This window comes from Psammomys obesus, unplaced genomic scaffold (genome assembly GCF_907164565.1).
Source record: "Psammomys obesus unplaced genomic scaffold, mPsaObe1.curated_primary_1811, whole genome shotgun sequence".
NCBI classification, from domain to species: domain Eukaryota; kingdom Metazoa; phylum Chordata; class Mammalia; order Rodentia; family Muridae; genus Psammomys; species Psammomys obesus.
Window position 1 is genome coordinate 443,180 of NW_026596158.1, and position 15,000 is coordinate 458,179.

Here is a 15,000-nt window from a genome sequence, read left to right on the forward strand (position 1 = left end):
AAAAATATAAACTCCACCCAAACATTTTTAAAAAAGTGTTTTGTTTTGTTTTGTTTTGTTTTGTTGTTTTGCACAACGATCTGCCTGTCTCTGCTTCCCCAGCACAGGGCTGCAGGCATGCACCCCCCATCTGGCTTTGCACCTGAGTGCAGGGGGTCCGGGCTCAGGCCCTCATGCTTGCACAAGGGCTACTCAAAAAAGCTCCACCTACCCAGGCCCACAACGTGCAACACAGTGATGCCAGGCACAGGTGAGAGGCATGGTCGGTAACAAAGTGGCAGAATCAGCCCAAATGCCACAGTAAAGTAACTGTGTTCCAAGAAGTTATCAGAGCTGGGCAGGGCAAAAGGCTGAGGCCAGAGGACCAGGTGTTCAAGGGCACCTTGGGCTGCATACCGGATGCTCTTGTTTGACATTGTTTCACGGATGCTCTTGTTTGACATTGTTTCACGTATCTCAGAGTGGCCTCAAACTTGTTCATACCGGAGGGTGACTTGAAATCCTGATCCTCTTGCTTCAGCTCCTAAACACTGGGTTTACAAACACACACAGACTCACTGGCTACTCTGTGCACTTTAAAGATGGGAAATTGGGGATTGGAGAGGCATGATTTGGTGGCCAGGGCTACCCACAGGTTTAGGGGGGGATACCCTAGGCTATAACACCCCACACCTTGGAAATATGTGAAACATGTACCCGTGGAGGGGGAAAGGCTCAAAGGCTGGGTGGCTCCTTCTGGGGAAAGCTGGAGCCATGAGATACAGAGGGAAGCTGTCAGGACCACTGGTGGCAGGGGAGAGATGGAGACATAGGGCAACGTGAGCGTAATCTACGGAGAGGTGAAGATGGGAAATATGGGGACGGCTGGTATGAAGAGATTTAGGGAGAAATGAGAACAGAAGAGATGGTGGGTGATTTCAACAACGACAAAGTTGGCTCAGCATGCGTGTAATCCCTAGAACTCAGGGGAACGGGCAAATGGATCAAATATTCGAGGTCTGGGTTACCCTGTCACACAGAGAAAATTGTACATACACGGTCAATAAGGACTGAAGGGGGATGAAATTGAACATGGAAAGATGCTGTGCTGAGATGCCTCAGCAGTTAGAAGCACTTGTTGCTCTTCTAGAGGACCTGAGTTGGAAACCGAGCGTCCACGTTTGTGTGTTGGGGGGTGCGGGGGGCTCTCAACCATTTGTAACTACAAACCCAGGGAATCTGACGTCTTCTGATCTCCTTGGGCAACTTTAGTCACAGGTAAGTAATTAAAGACAAAAATAAAATGCTTTTTAAATGAGGGGAGGCAGAAGGGTGGTGGTGACGATTCAAGTGGGTTATGAGTTACGAGAAGGAATGGGGGGGAAAAAAAAATAAAAGTACCTGCGCTCCAAGTCGTCTACTCCAGAACCAAGCCCCGCCTTCCTGCCCCCTCCGCGCAGGCGCACTCGGGCCAGACTGCGGGCCGGGCGGGGCTTGGGAGGGTGCGTGCCGTCACGTGACGGCGATCGCCGCACTCTCGCTGTTCGGCGGCCGGGACGGCTAGAGCGGCGTGTGGGTGGTTGAGCACGGCTTCCGGTATCAAGGGCAGGACTTCCGGGGCGGGCGGCCCAGGCTGAAGGAGGAGTGTCCGACAGTTGGCGCGACCCGGAGGGCGGGCAGGCGGCTCCTGGGGGTGCGGGCCGGCAGGGCCAGGTGAGGTGGGGTCCCGGGCGGCGGGACGGAGTTGGAGGAGGTTAGGGAGGGCGGGACGGGGTGGCTGGGCCTCTGGAGTCCCGGTGCAGACCGTGCTGTGCGGCCGCGTGAGTGGTAGCTTTCTCTGAGCCTCAGTTTCCTCCTCTGTACGGTGGGGGCTCGAAGCCGACCGTAGTACCCGCGTCATGGGAAGTCCGCTGGTGCACTACGCGTCAGCTCTCCGCGCTCCGCTCGTTACTCTTTCATCCTTGTTAGCGCTGATTTGGGGCTCCTGCGCGGGAGGTGGCCCGCCTAGCAGGCCAGCGGGTTTGGGTTCTAATCCCAGCTCGCCTGTGCAGCCCTGGGCTTGTGTCTTTACCTCTCCCAACCCCAGTTTCCTCTGCTTAATGAAAAGTAGGCTCAGGCGTAGAGGTTCCGTCTTGCGGATTCTCAGGGGATGATTAGGAGTTCCAACAAAGTAGAGGAGGGAAAGCCGAGAGAAAGTAAGAAGACAAACAGTCGGGGAGATCAGCACCCATCTGTTCGCTGCGTAGAGATTTAAAGTACTGATTGATGCGTGTTCCCCAGTTTGAAAGGCGAAAGTTACATTTTGTTGTCCTGTTGGGGAACTACAGTTGCTTGCCAGGAGAGGGAAAACTTAATTTGAAATACAGTAGAAGTAGAACAGCCTCAGTCTCTCTCTCTTTCTCTTTCTCTCTGGTTTTGTGTAGCCTTGGCTTTCCTGGACTGGATTTGTAGACTAGGCTATCCTCGAACTCACAGAGACCCACCTGCCTCTGCCACCCGGAGTGCTGGGATGATAGGCATGTGCCCCTACGCCCGGTTTAGAGTAGTCTTTATTTGTGGGCAGTAAATGAAAGATACTTGAGAATTGGATAATCTGTCTGCCCATCTATCTATCTTCCTTCCTTCCTTCCTTCCTTCCTTCCTTCCTTCCTTCCTTCCTTCCTTCCTTCCTTCCTTTCTTCCTTTCTTTCTGTTAGGGTCTTCCTATGTAGCTCTGCTGCCTTGGAACTCACTCTATAGACCAGGTTAGCATTGAACTTACAGAGATCTGCCTGCCTCCCCCGCTCCTCCCCAGTGCTGGGATTAAAGGCGTGTGCCGTCATGACAGACTGGCTAAATGATCTTATACGTGGTTCCCAACTCTCATCTACGTGAAGCTGACAGGAGGTCCATAACCATCCCACCCTTCACCGGTCAAGGTTTAACTTCACGCATACTTACTGCCAAATACAGTTGTAGGAACTTTGAGTTTGCTCTTTCAATCCCTTTAACAGCTGTTACAATTTTTTTGAGTGATGTTTTTTACACTGTGTTTAAGATCAGAGGACAGCTTGGTCTGATGGCCTGTATCTACTTAGCCCCTCACTGGTGCCCCCTCATCTCCCAACACCTTTAAAACTTTTCCCCATTGATGGATAGTAGACCTGTGCATGCCTTTTTGTGGCGATTAGGAAACTTGTGGGAGTCAGTTCTCTTTTTCTGCCGTGTGGGATGCAGGTTCAGGCGGTGGAACTCATGTTGTCTGAGCTGGAGGCAGGCTCCTTTGAGAAGGCTATCTTACCATTTTCTTTAAAGTCCCAGCAACGGAACCCAGGCCAGGCCATGCTGGGCCGGCGTTCTGCCACTGAGCTGCTTCCCAGCCCTGACCTTCTTGGTGTAGGCTCTCTCCAGGGAACACAGCTGACCTGGAACTCAGAATTCCTGCCCCAGCTTCCCAAGTGCTGAGATGGCAGTTCCCTGCTGCGGGGAAGGGTAGCAATAAGATCCTTCTTAAGTGGCTCCAAGAGGTGAGTCCCAGAAAAGTAAGACAAGGCCAGGGTATTTAGCCTTGGCTCTCCTCAAACTCATGGTGCTTCTACCTCAGCCTCCTAAATGCTGGAACACCATGCTTTTGGATTTAAGTCTCCTAAGGGCTTAGCATGTAGTAGCATCTAGTAAATGGTAATTCCTTGAGTTTTGGGAGCTGTTATTTCTAAAATGTTAATTCTGTCCGTCACTATTTAGAAAGTCAGTTCAGTAGATGGACTTCTAAAAGTATTGATTTGTGTGTGTGTGTGTGCGTGTGCTTGTGCTGGTGTGCATGCGGTACATGCCTTTGGATGGCAAAGTTGGGTTTTCACTCAGTCCTTGCTTCCCTCATGTTTTGACTCAGGGCCTCTCCCAGAACCTCCAGGTCACCCATTTGGGCAGACAGGCTGGCCACTGAGCTCCAGGGATCCTTCTGTGCCTAGTGCTTGGCTTTATAAAAAGTGGTGGCAGGGATTTGAATTCAGTACTGATGCGTGTACTCCCCAGCTGGGGAGATGAGCTTTAAAAAAAAAAAAGGCCTTTTATGTGTACGTGTATTCACCTGCCTGTGCATAGTTTACCATATGCATGCCTGAGGCACTTGGAGCCCAGGCTGTTGGGTCCTGGGGACTGGAGTTACAGGTGGTTTTGACCTGCTGTTGAGGGCTGCGAACTCAGCTGAGCCCTGCACAGAAGCAATGTCTCAACCACAGAGCCATGTCTCCAGGCCCTGGGAACTGAATTTCTAAAGCAGTAGAGTGAATAAGCTGAGCACCTGGGGGTGCAGCCAGGAAGACTGTGAGACGGCCAGCGTGACTGATTCGGGAGACCTGTGTCAACAGTGGGACCACACCAGCCAACAACCAAAATGGTGTTAGGGACCTGAAGTTGAGTTTAGCGGTGACTTCGCTGCTCTAGGGAATTCACTTAGCATTAACTGAGGCCTCCAAGGATAGGCTGGTTGTGCCTGTTTCAGCAGCCCCTCAGTCCCCGCTAACTACGCATTGGACTAACCTGTTCGAGCCCTGGCCAGCCGCTACTTGCTGGGTGTTCTTGGGCTCGCCGTTCTTTGTTGTTGAGTTTGTTTGCTCTTTCACTCCTCTTTCTTCCTCCCAGGCCCGTCATGCAAAGCCACTGAGATGTGCGTATTCTCAGTTCCTGGCACAGAGTGAGCACTCCTGAGGACCTGCTCCATGGGCTTCAGAATCAGAGAGAACTTGCTTTTCAGTCTCAGAAAGGTCAGTTGCCACATGTGACACTTGGCAAGTGACTGCCCTGCCTAATCGGGTGTCCTTTGAACTGATGAGAGGGGGTCTTAGGGGTGAGGCTGCTCTGAGGTGTCTTGGTGATGCCCTGACCTGGTAGCTGCTTGGCGCTTGCTCAGTGGCGTGTCCTCACTTTCTCAGAGCTCTCTGTTGTACTGTCAGTGTCAGATCTGGAGCTTTCTGTGGAGCTAAGGACAGATAGGCTGGACTTCTTTCTGATCGTTCTGCCTCGCTCCCTGGTGCCTGGCCTGTGGGCTGTGGACTGGTGTATATGGTGCTAGGGGTTGAATGCAGAGCCTCCAGCATGCTGGGCGAGCACTCCCAACCGAATTACACCTTTAGCCCCACCCACCTGCTTGAGAGTGGGTCTTGCTATACAGCCCAGGCTAGCCTTGAATGTGATGTGTAGCTCAGGCTGGCCTCCACAGTTCTTCAACCCCTTTTAAGCACTTGCTCATGGAAGTGAGAATTGGTTTTTCATTTCTTTGGAACCTGTTGGGTCTGGTACCCCGCCTGTCTCATCCGTCTCCTCCTGGTCGGTTTCTTAGACACACTAGAGGAGCTGCTGTCTCAGGGCACTATTGTCAGTGTCCTCTTTCTTGGAATGATCTTCCTCTAAAGAACCGTACACTCACTCTCCCTCCCGAGGTCTCTGCATAGCGCTTCAGTCTTTGCAGATCGGCCCTTGCAAAGGGCTCCCACCCTTCCCAGGTTGTCCTTGTTTTTCCCCGGGACACTGACTGCATGGCTGTCCTGTCTGTCTGCGGTCTGTCACCTGCTTCTCTGGCCCCAACTGGGCTCAATGGCTTTGGCCCCCTGGGTACTCTTAAGTATCTTCTGCTACTTTGAAGGTTTTCAGGGAATCTGTTTTTTATTTGTTTGTTTGTTTGGCAAGGACCAGACCCAACCTTGCATGTGCTGGGCAAAAATTCTGTCAGTGAGCTACATCCAATTAATCTTTTGTGATTATGCAGAGCCTTATATAGCCCAGGCTGGCCTTGAACTCCTTGAAAACGTGCTGTGTCAGTCTTCTGAATGGTGGGATTTCAGGCACTTCCATGTCTGCTTTCTGTCTTAATGTTTGGGAGGCAGAGACACGGGGATCTCTGTTAGTTCAAGTCCAGCCTGGTCTGTGCAGCAAGTTCCAGGACAGTGAGGACTAGAAGCACCCAAAGAAACATGAATAAAGAGAAAGGGCCTCACTTTGTGGCCTGGACTGTTTTGCCTCAGCTTCCTGAGAGGTAGGTTAGCATGTGCTACTGGGCCTGACTCTGTCAGGAAGTTTCCTTTGAGCAGTGAGTGGGTCCCTGTGCTGAGATTTTGGGGGCCACTATTGCAGCTAAACCTGTCTTAGTGTGAGTAATGGGAGCTTGGACTTTAGCCATCTGTGCTGGGTGCTTTTATGTCAGCCTGCTGTAGTGACATTTTTGAGAATTCTGGAGTTTTGGTTTCTTAAAAAAAAAAACAAAAAAACCCCCACAGAAATATTATAAGAATGTGCTTTTGTTTCAGTCCCTGGTGTAGGGACGTGGGGCTGCTTTGGACTGTCCACAGTGGCTGACTATGATTTGCCTTGTGCTCTGGCAGAACCGTGGTTGTTTTGCCAGCTGCAGATGGATTCTGTGATTGTGTGATATTTGGGTTTCTGGGATCTTTTCAGAGGGTACAAGGGTACATAAATTTAAGGGCCCTGAGAGATGGGAGTCAGCGGTTGCTCGTTGGTCATTTAGGGAGGTTGGTTGCCATTTGTGGTCAAAGAAGAAACAAAAGGAAAGAAATTAGATTGAGGGATCTCCTTCTCTTCTATGTTGGGGGAGGGATAAAGGGTGGTCGGAGAAAGAGAACCCATAACGGCGTACAGAACAGCTGCAGCTTGCCACAAGCCAGAGTCATCTGAGAGTTGGGATTCTCAATTGAGAAAATGCTTCCTTCCATAAAATTAGCTTGTAGGCAAGTCTGTGGGCCATTTTCTCGTTGATGGTTGATGTGGGAGAGTCCAGCCCACTGTGGGTTGTGCCACGCCGGGGCATGTGGCCATGCTGTTCTAAGAAAGCAAACAGAGCGAGCCATGGGGAGCAAGCCAGTAAGCAGCACCCCTCGTAACCTCTGTGTCAGCTCTTGCCTCCAGGTTCCCGCCTCGAGTCCCTGCCCTGACTTCCAGGATGGACAGCTTCCCTTGTAAGCTGTAAGATGAAATGGGCCCTTTCCTCTCCCGGTGGCTTCTGGTCATGATGTTAATTGCAACAATGGAAACCCTAACTAGGACACCATCTCTAGCACCTTCCCAGGCAGAGGTGATGGCTGTGATGGCAGCCCTGTCCCAGGCTGACGTTCTACCAGCTGCTTCAGGCTATTCTTGGGTCCTGAGCCCCTAGTCCAGGAATGCTCCTCTGGCAGGCAGGCAGGCAGGCAGGCAGGCAGGCAGGCCGGCCGGCAGCACTGGGAGCCTGAGGCTCTCCGGCGGCTGATGGGCCCTCTCCCTTCTCTCTTCCAGGCTCCAAGAAGCAGGGTCAAGGCCAGGGAGACGATGGTCTCAGTGACTATGGGTGAGTCTGCTTTCCCTCAGGGTCCCTTCTGCCTGCTGCCCTTTTGGGGGCTATGATCTGGGTTAGAGAGGTTGAGGGGGGAGGGTTGCTAACAGGCAGGAACAGCTGGATTCCGCTGAGGTGGGGGCAGGGAGGTGGGGGCAGGGCTGGAGCCCTGGGCAAGGCCCTCTATTCTCTTCCTGAGTTGGGCCTCCTGAGTTAAACGGGCCTGGAGAACTTGGTAAGGCCTTTGACTGCACGCCCTGCGTGGCCTGCTGGAACCTCAGCTTTTCACTTTTTAAAATTTATTTATTTTTATGTTCATTGGTGTTTGCCTGCATGCATGTCTGTGTGAGGGTGCCAGATCCCCTAGAACTGGAGTTAAAGAACTGCCATATGAATGCTGGGAATTGAACCCGGGTCCTCTGGAAGAGCAGCCAGCGCTCTTAACCACTGAGCCATCTCTCCAGCCCTGGTTGTGAGGTGGAGATGATAACCCTGCAGTCTGGACTGAAGAGATTACCACACTTAGGATCCTGGGCACAGTCCTTAGCAGATGTTACGTGTTGTGCTTGTTCTGAGGCAGCTTTGTTCCTCTTTCCTGAGATACTGCCACATACTAGCCCAGGTTAACCTGAAGCTTCCTAGAGCCAAGAATGACCTTGAACTCTTTACCTCTTGTCTCTGCCTCCAAGTGCTGGGATCTAGGTGCTGCCATCACCCTGGCTGGCTGGCTGGCTCTTTGTCTTGCTCTTGGTTTTGGAGCCCGTGTGGCCCAGGCTGCTTTCTTCCTGCCTTAAACCCCTGGCTGCCGGGCTGTACGTCTATGCCGCCACACCCCGTCCCCAGTTCCTGTTAAACTGTCCTGTGGGATTGTCAAGACAGAGATCACATGGTGCCTTAGCTAAGAAAACGTTGAGATCGATTGCACATGTGGGAAAATCCATAAAACATATTTGCATGGATTCAAGAGCAACTAAAAGAAACGACTAGCGGGGCCCCAGCTTTGAGTCTACGTAAACAAACCCCTGTAATGTTCATCATGTTGTGTGGCTGCCTTTATGTGGCATTATATCTGAGAGTCTCCTGGGGACCAAGCTTAGCTATTGTTTTTCCTTTTCAGTGCTGTGTGGTATTTCACGTTTGTTTATGGATGCCACTGCTAAGCAGTATTGCTTAGGGTTTGAGATGTATGTTAAGTGGGCAAGCACTTGCCCAGGACTCACCTGTGAGGGACGTGGGGTGTGGTTCAGTCACTGAACCACAGTACTGTCCACTGAGAGCCTGAGGTGGCTCAGAGCTAGAGCAGAGACCTTAGCTGACATTCGTAAGGCGGACTCCATCCTCAGCACTGCAAACAAACAAAAGGGGATGTTGCTTTGTTTGGGATAGACGTGATGGCAGTGTATGTGAGGGTTTCTCCTGCTCGCCCGTACAGTAGCCTCATCCCCTGACTCCAGCATACACTGTTACACAATGGGACATTTCTGAGCAGGGGCTACATCTTTTTGTTTGTTTTTGGAGACAATGTCTCATGGTGTAGTTCTCCCGATCACTGATTGTGTATCCTAAACTGGCCTCAACCCCACGGCTGCCTCAGCCTCCTGAATGCTGGATTAAAGGCTTCAAGGAAGCCACTGCCTGTGCCCCGGTATTTCTTAATAACCACTGGTTTGTGACAACTTAACTGGTCACAGATTTGCCTTTTCTCAGTAATCCATGACATGATAGTGTGCATCGAGGAAGAGACTCTGCAGCTCCTTGGACACCAGGCCCTCTTCTGTAGGGCCTTTGAGGTGGTACCCGCTGTGGTGGTCCAGCACAGCAAGGCAGGAGGATCCGGAGTGTGTGGATAGTCTTAGCTCTCTGGTGAATTCAAACCCAACCTGGGATCCATGAGACCTTGTCTCTTTTTGAGACAGCCTTTCCCTGGGTAGCCCTGGCTATCTTGGAACTGGATATGTAGACCAGGCTGGCCTCAAGCTCACAGAGTTGTACCTGCCTCTGCCTCCCACGGTATGTGCCACCATGCCCACTGAGACCCATCTAAAAAAGAGTCAGGGAGGCGGCTGGAATTTAGCTTGTGGAGCAGAGTGCTTGCCTAGCATGCACACCCTCCATCCCCAGTACCACAGGAACTGAGCATGTGGCAGCGCGCACCTAATTCCAGCTTCTGGGTGCGGAGGCAGGAGAATCGGGAGTTCAGCGTCATCCTCAGATACACAGTGAGTTTAAAGCCAGGCCTGGCTCTACTGGACCTTGTCTTAAAAACAAAACAGAATAAAACAAAAACCCAAAAACCATGTCAAGCTGTCCACACTCAGCTCATGCAGTGACCCAGTGGCATGGTGCTGGTAGAAGTGAAATACCGGCCCAGCCTAAGGCGTCTCAGGTGCCAGGGACAGGACTGGACCTGTGCCCAGAAGTACTTGTAGATGCACAGATAAGGGAACTGAGGCTCTGAGCGTTGACTGAGCCCGAAGTGTTGTATGGAGGAAATGGCAGTCAGGGTCAAACCCAGTCAAGCTGCCTGATAACAAATGAGTGTGTGCCTCTCCCTGAGCTTGGCTGCTCCCTGCTAAGGCCCATGGGCTGGCTCCTGGACCTGGGCTCCCCACTGGGCCAGGTGCTGAGAGCTCTCAGGCCAAGTACTGGGGCATCAGGAAAGGGAAGTCTTAAGAGAACAACGTCACAGCACTGGGAACTTGGGAGCATCGTGCCTGGCGTGTTACCAACCTCTTGGGTCCCGAGCAGGGACTCCGTGCCTGCCGGCCCCCAGGTGGTCGGGATCTCATTCCCTGAGAGCTGAGAGCTCACAGTGCGGGGCAGGAGTGCACTGGCTTTTCCTTTGTGGAAGCCACTACTGCTGCGGTTTGCTGTGAATGACTGTCTGTCTAACCCCCAGCCACTTCCGAGTGGATCCAGTTCTTCAAGGAAGCCGGCATTCCCCCAGGACCTGCTGTTAATTATGCTGTGATGTTTGTGGATAATCGGTGAGAAGGCTGGTGGGACAGGGTAAGCAGGGCAGGGGGAGGTGGGGGCTTGCCGGATGGACCTCACCGCCCTGCTCCCCTGCAGGATCCAGAAGAGCATGCTGCTAGATCTCAATAAGGAAATCATGAACGAGCTGGGCGTGACCGTAGTGGGTGACATCATTGCCATCCTCAAGCATGCCAAGGTGGTACACCGCCAGGTGGGTACTCTTCTGAGCCTCTGACTTCCTGGGAAGTGTGGGGCGGGAGGGCATTGTGAGGCAGTCCGCCTGGCGGCAGAAGATTTGGCTCTTTGCTCTGTGACATCGGGTGTGTGCCTGACTTCTCTGAGCCTTCTTTTCTTTGTGTTCCCTATGCAGTGAAGCAAACGAATTTTGTGTTTCTTTTCCCATTTTTACACGTGTGTGGTATACATGCATGGGCACATGTGGGTGTCACATGCTCATATGTGTATGTGTGTGTGGAGGCCCATGGTTGATGTTGGAATTCTCTTCAGTCGCTCTTCCACCTATGCAGTGAGGCAAGACCTCTCAGTCAAACGCAGAGCTTTCTGATATGGCTGCCAGGTGCTTGAGCTCATGGAAACATCTAGAGAAGGTCTTGAACTCTTCCTCATTCAGGACCTTGCAAAAGCACTTTCTCAAGTAAGAGGCGTCAGTCAGCTGGAGACAATGAGCAAAACATTGTTTTTTCTTCTTTGTTTTTTCCTTTAAAGTTTTAGATTGAGAATGAAAATATGCATTGGCTAGATGCCTGGGCATATATGTGTGGCGGTCAGAAGACAACTTCCTGAGTCGGTTCTCCCCACCCCACCCCCCCGGTCTGCGTCCCACCGTTCAGCTCAGGTGTCCGGGGCATCGTGTGTCTTTACCTGCTGAGCTATCTGGCCAGCCCAGGGGGCTTTCTTTAGCCCAGGGCAGAACAGTACAGAGTTGGAGAGATGGCACAGAGGTTAAGAGTGCTTGCTGCTCTTCCAGAGGACCCACGTTCAGTCCCCAGCAGTGTTGGGAAGCTCACAGCTGCGTGTGGGTGCACACAGACACACACACTTAAAAAGGAGTTAAAAAACGAAATAACAAAGGAAACAAAAGTCTGGAGCAGAACACCTCCATGTGTCCTGCAGTCCCGTTCTGACCCTCTTGGCTGCTGCTCACCTCTTTAGGTCTCCTGTTCTGTGCTAACCCTGCTACCTCTTTTCCAGGACATGTGCAAAGCCGCCACGGAGTCGGTGCCCTGCGGCCCCAGCCCCCTCCAGGGTGAGCTTCGCCGGGGCGCCTCTAGTGGTGAGTTGGGTCATTGTATCCTGTTGTTGCAAGCACATTTAGCCATCCATCTACCTAGTAGTTTGCAGAGGGGGAAGCAGCCATTGAGGGACCGTTTAAGCTAGACAGGGAGTGACTGTCTCGCTGTTTCTCATTCACAGTAGTAATGCTTTTTATAATTTGTGTGTGTGTGTGTGTGTGTGTGTGTTTGTGTGTGTGTGCGCGCGCTAGCAACGAGTGTGTGGTCTCATTAGACAAAGTGTCTGAGGAAGACTACCCTGTGGGACTTGGTTTTCTCCTTCCATCATGTGCCATGTAGATCTGGGGGAATCAAACTCTGGTCATCAGGCTTGGCTGGAAGCACCTTTATCTGCTAAGTCATCTTGCTGGCACCTCTGTCTGTCTGTCTGTCTATCTGTCTATCTAGATAAAGGTTTGCATAGCTCAGGTCAGCCTTGAAGTCACTATGCTCCTGCCTTAGCATCTTGCTGCTGGGATCACCACACCTGGTTTCTTTCTTTCTTGGTGGTGCTGGGGATGGAGTCCAGAGCCTGCGCAGGCTGGTGCAGGCTGGTGTGCGCTCAACCCTTCCACCAGCCACCTTTGCCCGGATACCTTAGCTCTGTCACACTTCACTTTCTTCCTTTTTGGTTTTTCAAGACAGGGTTTCTCTGTAGTCCTGTCTCTGTAGATTAGCTGGTCTCAAACTCGTGATGACCCACCTGCCTCTGCCTTCTGAGTGCTGGGATTGGTGGGCATTGTACCATCACAGTTATCCAGCATCTTTCTGACACGGCCAGGACCCACCCCCGCTGGCAGTGGGGTTTCCACAGTGGGATGGGCCCACTCACATCAGTACCAGTCAAGAACTATTCCCTGGGTCTGCAGGCCAGTCCACTGGGGGCATTCCTCAACCTCCCCGATGCCTCCAGCTCTTGTAAGAAGCCAAAACCGTAACCATCCGTTTACGTGTATTTGTTCTGTGTGCTTTTCTCTGGGGAGTACTTGTGTGTCACAGTACAATGGTGCTTAAATGACAACATCTGGAAGTCAGTTCTCTTCTACCACGTGGGGCCTGGGGACCAGGACCTGTACCCACTCTGCTGTTTTCCTCACTGCATTCCTTGTTTACTCCTTGTTTACTCCATGCTGTTGTGTCATTTGCTGAGCTCCCAGCCGGCCACACCGTGACTCACTCCAGACAAAGCTTGTAAGCCACACACGGTCTCCAGGAAGCCTGTCCATGCAGTGCGGCGTGACACACACCTCAGCCTCAGGCGGGCGGCATTTAAGGCTGTACAGTTAGCAAGAAAAGCAAAAAAGAGGCCAGATTTTACTTTCCTAGTGCTAAGTAGACCGTGGAAGGACGCTTAAGGGGCTGACACCGGAAGGCCGCAGGGTCTGTTGGACATCGGTTGGGAGCATCTGCTGCGTGGCGGGTGCAGATGTGAACAGCTGTGGAAGCACCACACGGACTGGTGTCCGTGCAATGGATTGTAGTGGCCAGACGGTTTGTGCACACAGACTCTGAAAGCCTGGGCCACAGGAGGAGGCCCAGTGTAGAAACAGGCTGGGGTGGGCCTCCGCTGGCAGTGTGCTGGCCTGGCTTCCATGAGGCCTCGGACTCCAGGCCCCGTTCCAAACAAACAAAACACCTCTAATATCTCAGCACCCAGGAAGCCGTAGCAGGAAGATTGAGTTCAAAATAGGGGCTAGAGTGATGGCTCAGTGGTTAAGAGCACTTTTGCTATTCCAAAGAAGCTGAGTTCAAGTCCTAGCACCCGTATCAAGTAGTTCACAAACCCCTGTAACCAGCTCCAGGGGATCTGATGCCCTCAGGCCTCTAGAGGCACGGATATACACGTGGCATACACACATGAATACACACACACACAAATAAAAATAAATAAATTTATTTTAAAAAATGTTCAAAGTAATAAGTTTGAAGTCAACCAGGGATACATGAGATCCTATTTCAAAAAGAAAAAAAAAAAAGAGGGCTGATGAGTTGACTCAGTGGGCAAAGCTGTTGATAGGCAGACATGCAACCTGAGTTGTCTAGAACCCACCAAGTAAAAAGGAAAGAACTGACATCGACAATCTGTCCTCTGATCTCCACATATGCACTGTGGTACATGAGCCCCTCCCACATAATAAAAATTAATCAAGAAGTGTACACCTGTGATCCCAGCACTCACGGGGCAGAGGCAGGCGGAGCTCTGTGAGTTCTAGGCCAGCCTGGTCTGCAGAGTGAATTCCAGGACAGCCAGGGCTGCACAATGAGATCCTGTTCAAAAAAAAGAAATTATACATATGTATGTATGTATACATACACATACATGTAATATATAGTATAACGTGGCATTATATATGTTTAAAAATCTATATATCACAAAAACAAGCAATTAGGGAGCTGGCTCGGTGGGTGAAGTGTTTTCCAAGTAAGCTTGAGGACTTGGATCCTCCACACTGAAACACTCAAAGAGCAGTGCTGTAGCACAGCTGTGACGCCAGGTAAGGTGGGAGATAGGAGAGCCTGGATGCTCACAGGCCAGCTGCTGGGTGTATGTAGTTGCAAATGGAAGGACCCTATCTCAGACCAGGTAGTAGGCAAGGACACACATCTGAGGTCATCCTCTGACCTCTACACATTTGTGAGCAGGGATGGGACTTGTCTGTAATCACACGTGAATGGACACACACAGATGAACTTTTGACCACGGATCGACTGGTCATTGTGCTCTAAGCCAGCTCAGCAGCTCTCTGTGGTTCCTGGCATCTAGGTTGAAGGAAGGCTTCATTTACATATCTGATTACTGGCTGGATGCCAGCTGGGATAATAGAGGTGACTAGGTACCTTTCATTGTGCAGCGGGCTAGCTTAGGTATGTTCCGACAGTGGGAGCTACAGGGTTCCTAAAAACAGGAGGAGAGGGCAGGCCCCCGCACCAGGGCCTCTGGAGTCTGCTTTTGTAAGATCTGCTCTTGTGCCGCCGGACAAAGCAAAGTCGAAAGGCTGAGCTTAACTGTCAGTGCTGGCAGGACACGCCCAAAGGTGTTGATTCACAGGAGGTTGTAGAAATCAGGCTTCGATTCTCTAATCAGCACACAACATGGAGAGAGAAGGGTTTGAGCATAGTGGCTTTGCTGGCTGGGGTGTCCTCAGCTCTAGAGTGTGTGTTCGGCCTGTGAGGCCCCGAGTCTTGGCACTAAACCATTACAGGCTCTGCTGAACAGTATTCAGTGTAGGACAGCTGAGAGACAAGCATGGTTGTTCTCCCAGAGGCTCCTCTTCTCCTTTCCCACTCACTTGTCTCCTTTCAGGGCATCCACAGCCCTGGCTTCCAACAGCAGACATGAGTTTTGCCAGTTTTTCAAGTGCCTGTCGATAACACTTTCAGGCTTTTATGGATGCCTTTTTCTTTCCTTCCTTCCTTCCTTCCTTCCTTCCTTCCTTCCTTCCTTCCTTC

At 51.5% G+C, this 15,000-nt stretch overlaps 1 protein-coding gene across 3 annotated transcripts in view; it reads left to right on the forward strand.

Moving 5' to 3' along the window:
- The first annotated feature begins 1,599 nt into the window (after positions 1-1,599).
- CUNH19orf47 (chromosome unknown C19orf47 homolog) overlaps positions 1,600-15,000 on the forward strand; it is a 21,234-nt gene continuing 7,833 nt past the window's right edge. For 2 of the 3 annotated variants that reach the window (XM_055594846.1, XM_055594845.1), the window contains exons 1-6: positions 1,628-1,692; positions 4,603-4,724; positions 7,246-7,297; positions 10,182-10,269; positions 10,355-10,469; positions 11,471-11,552. In XM_055594846.1, coding sequence (XP_055450821.1) covers positions 4,680-4,724; positions 7,246-7,297; positions 10,182-10,269; positions 10,355-10,469; positions 11,471-11,552 — 382 coding nt within the window. In that variant the 5' untranslated portion in view covers positions 1,628-1,692; positions 4,603-4,679. Of the gene's footprint in view, positions 1,693-4,602; positions 4,725-7,245; positions 7,298-10,181; positions 10,270-10,354; positions 10,470-11,470; positions 11,553-15,000 lie in introns of all 3 variants that reach the window. The other variant, XM_055594847.1, reaches the window with a different exon arrangement.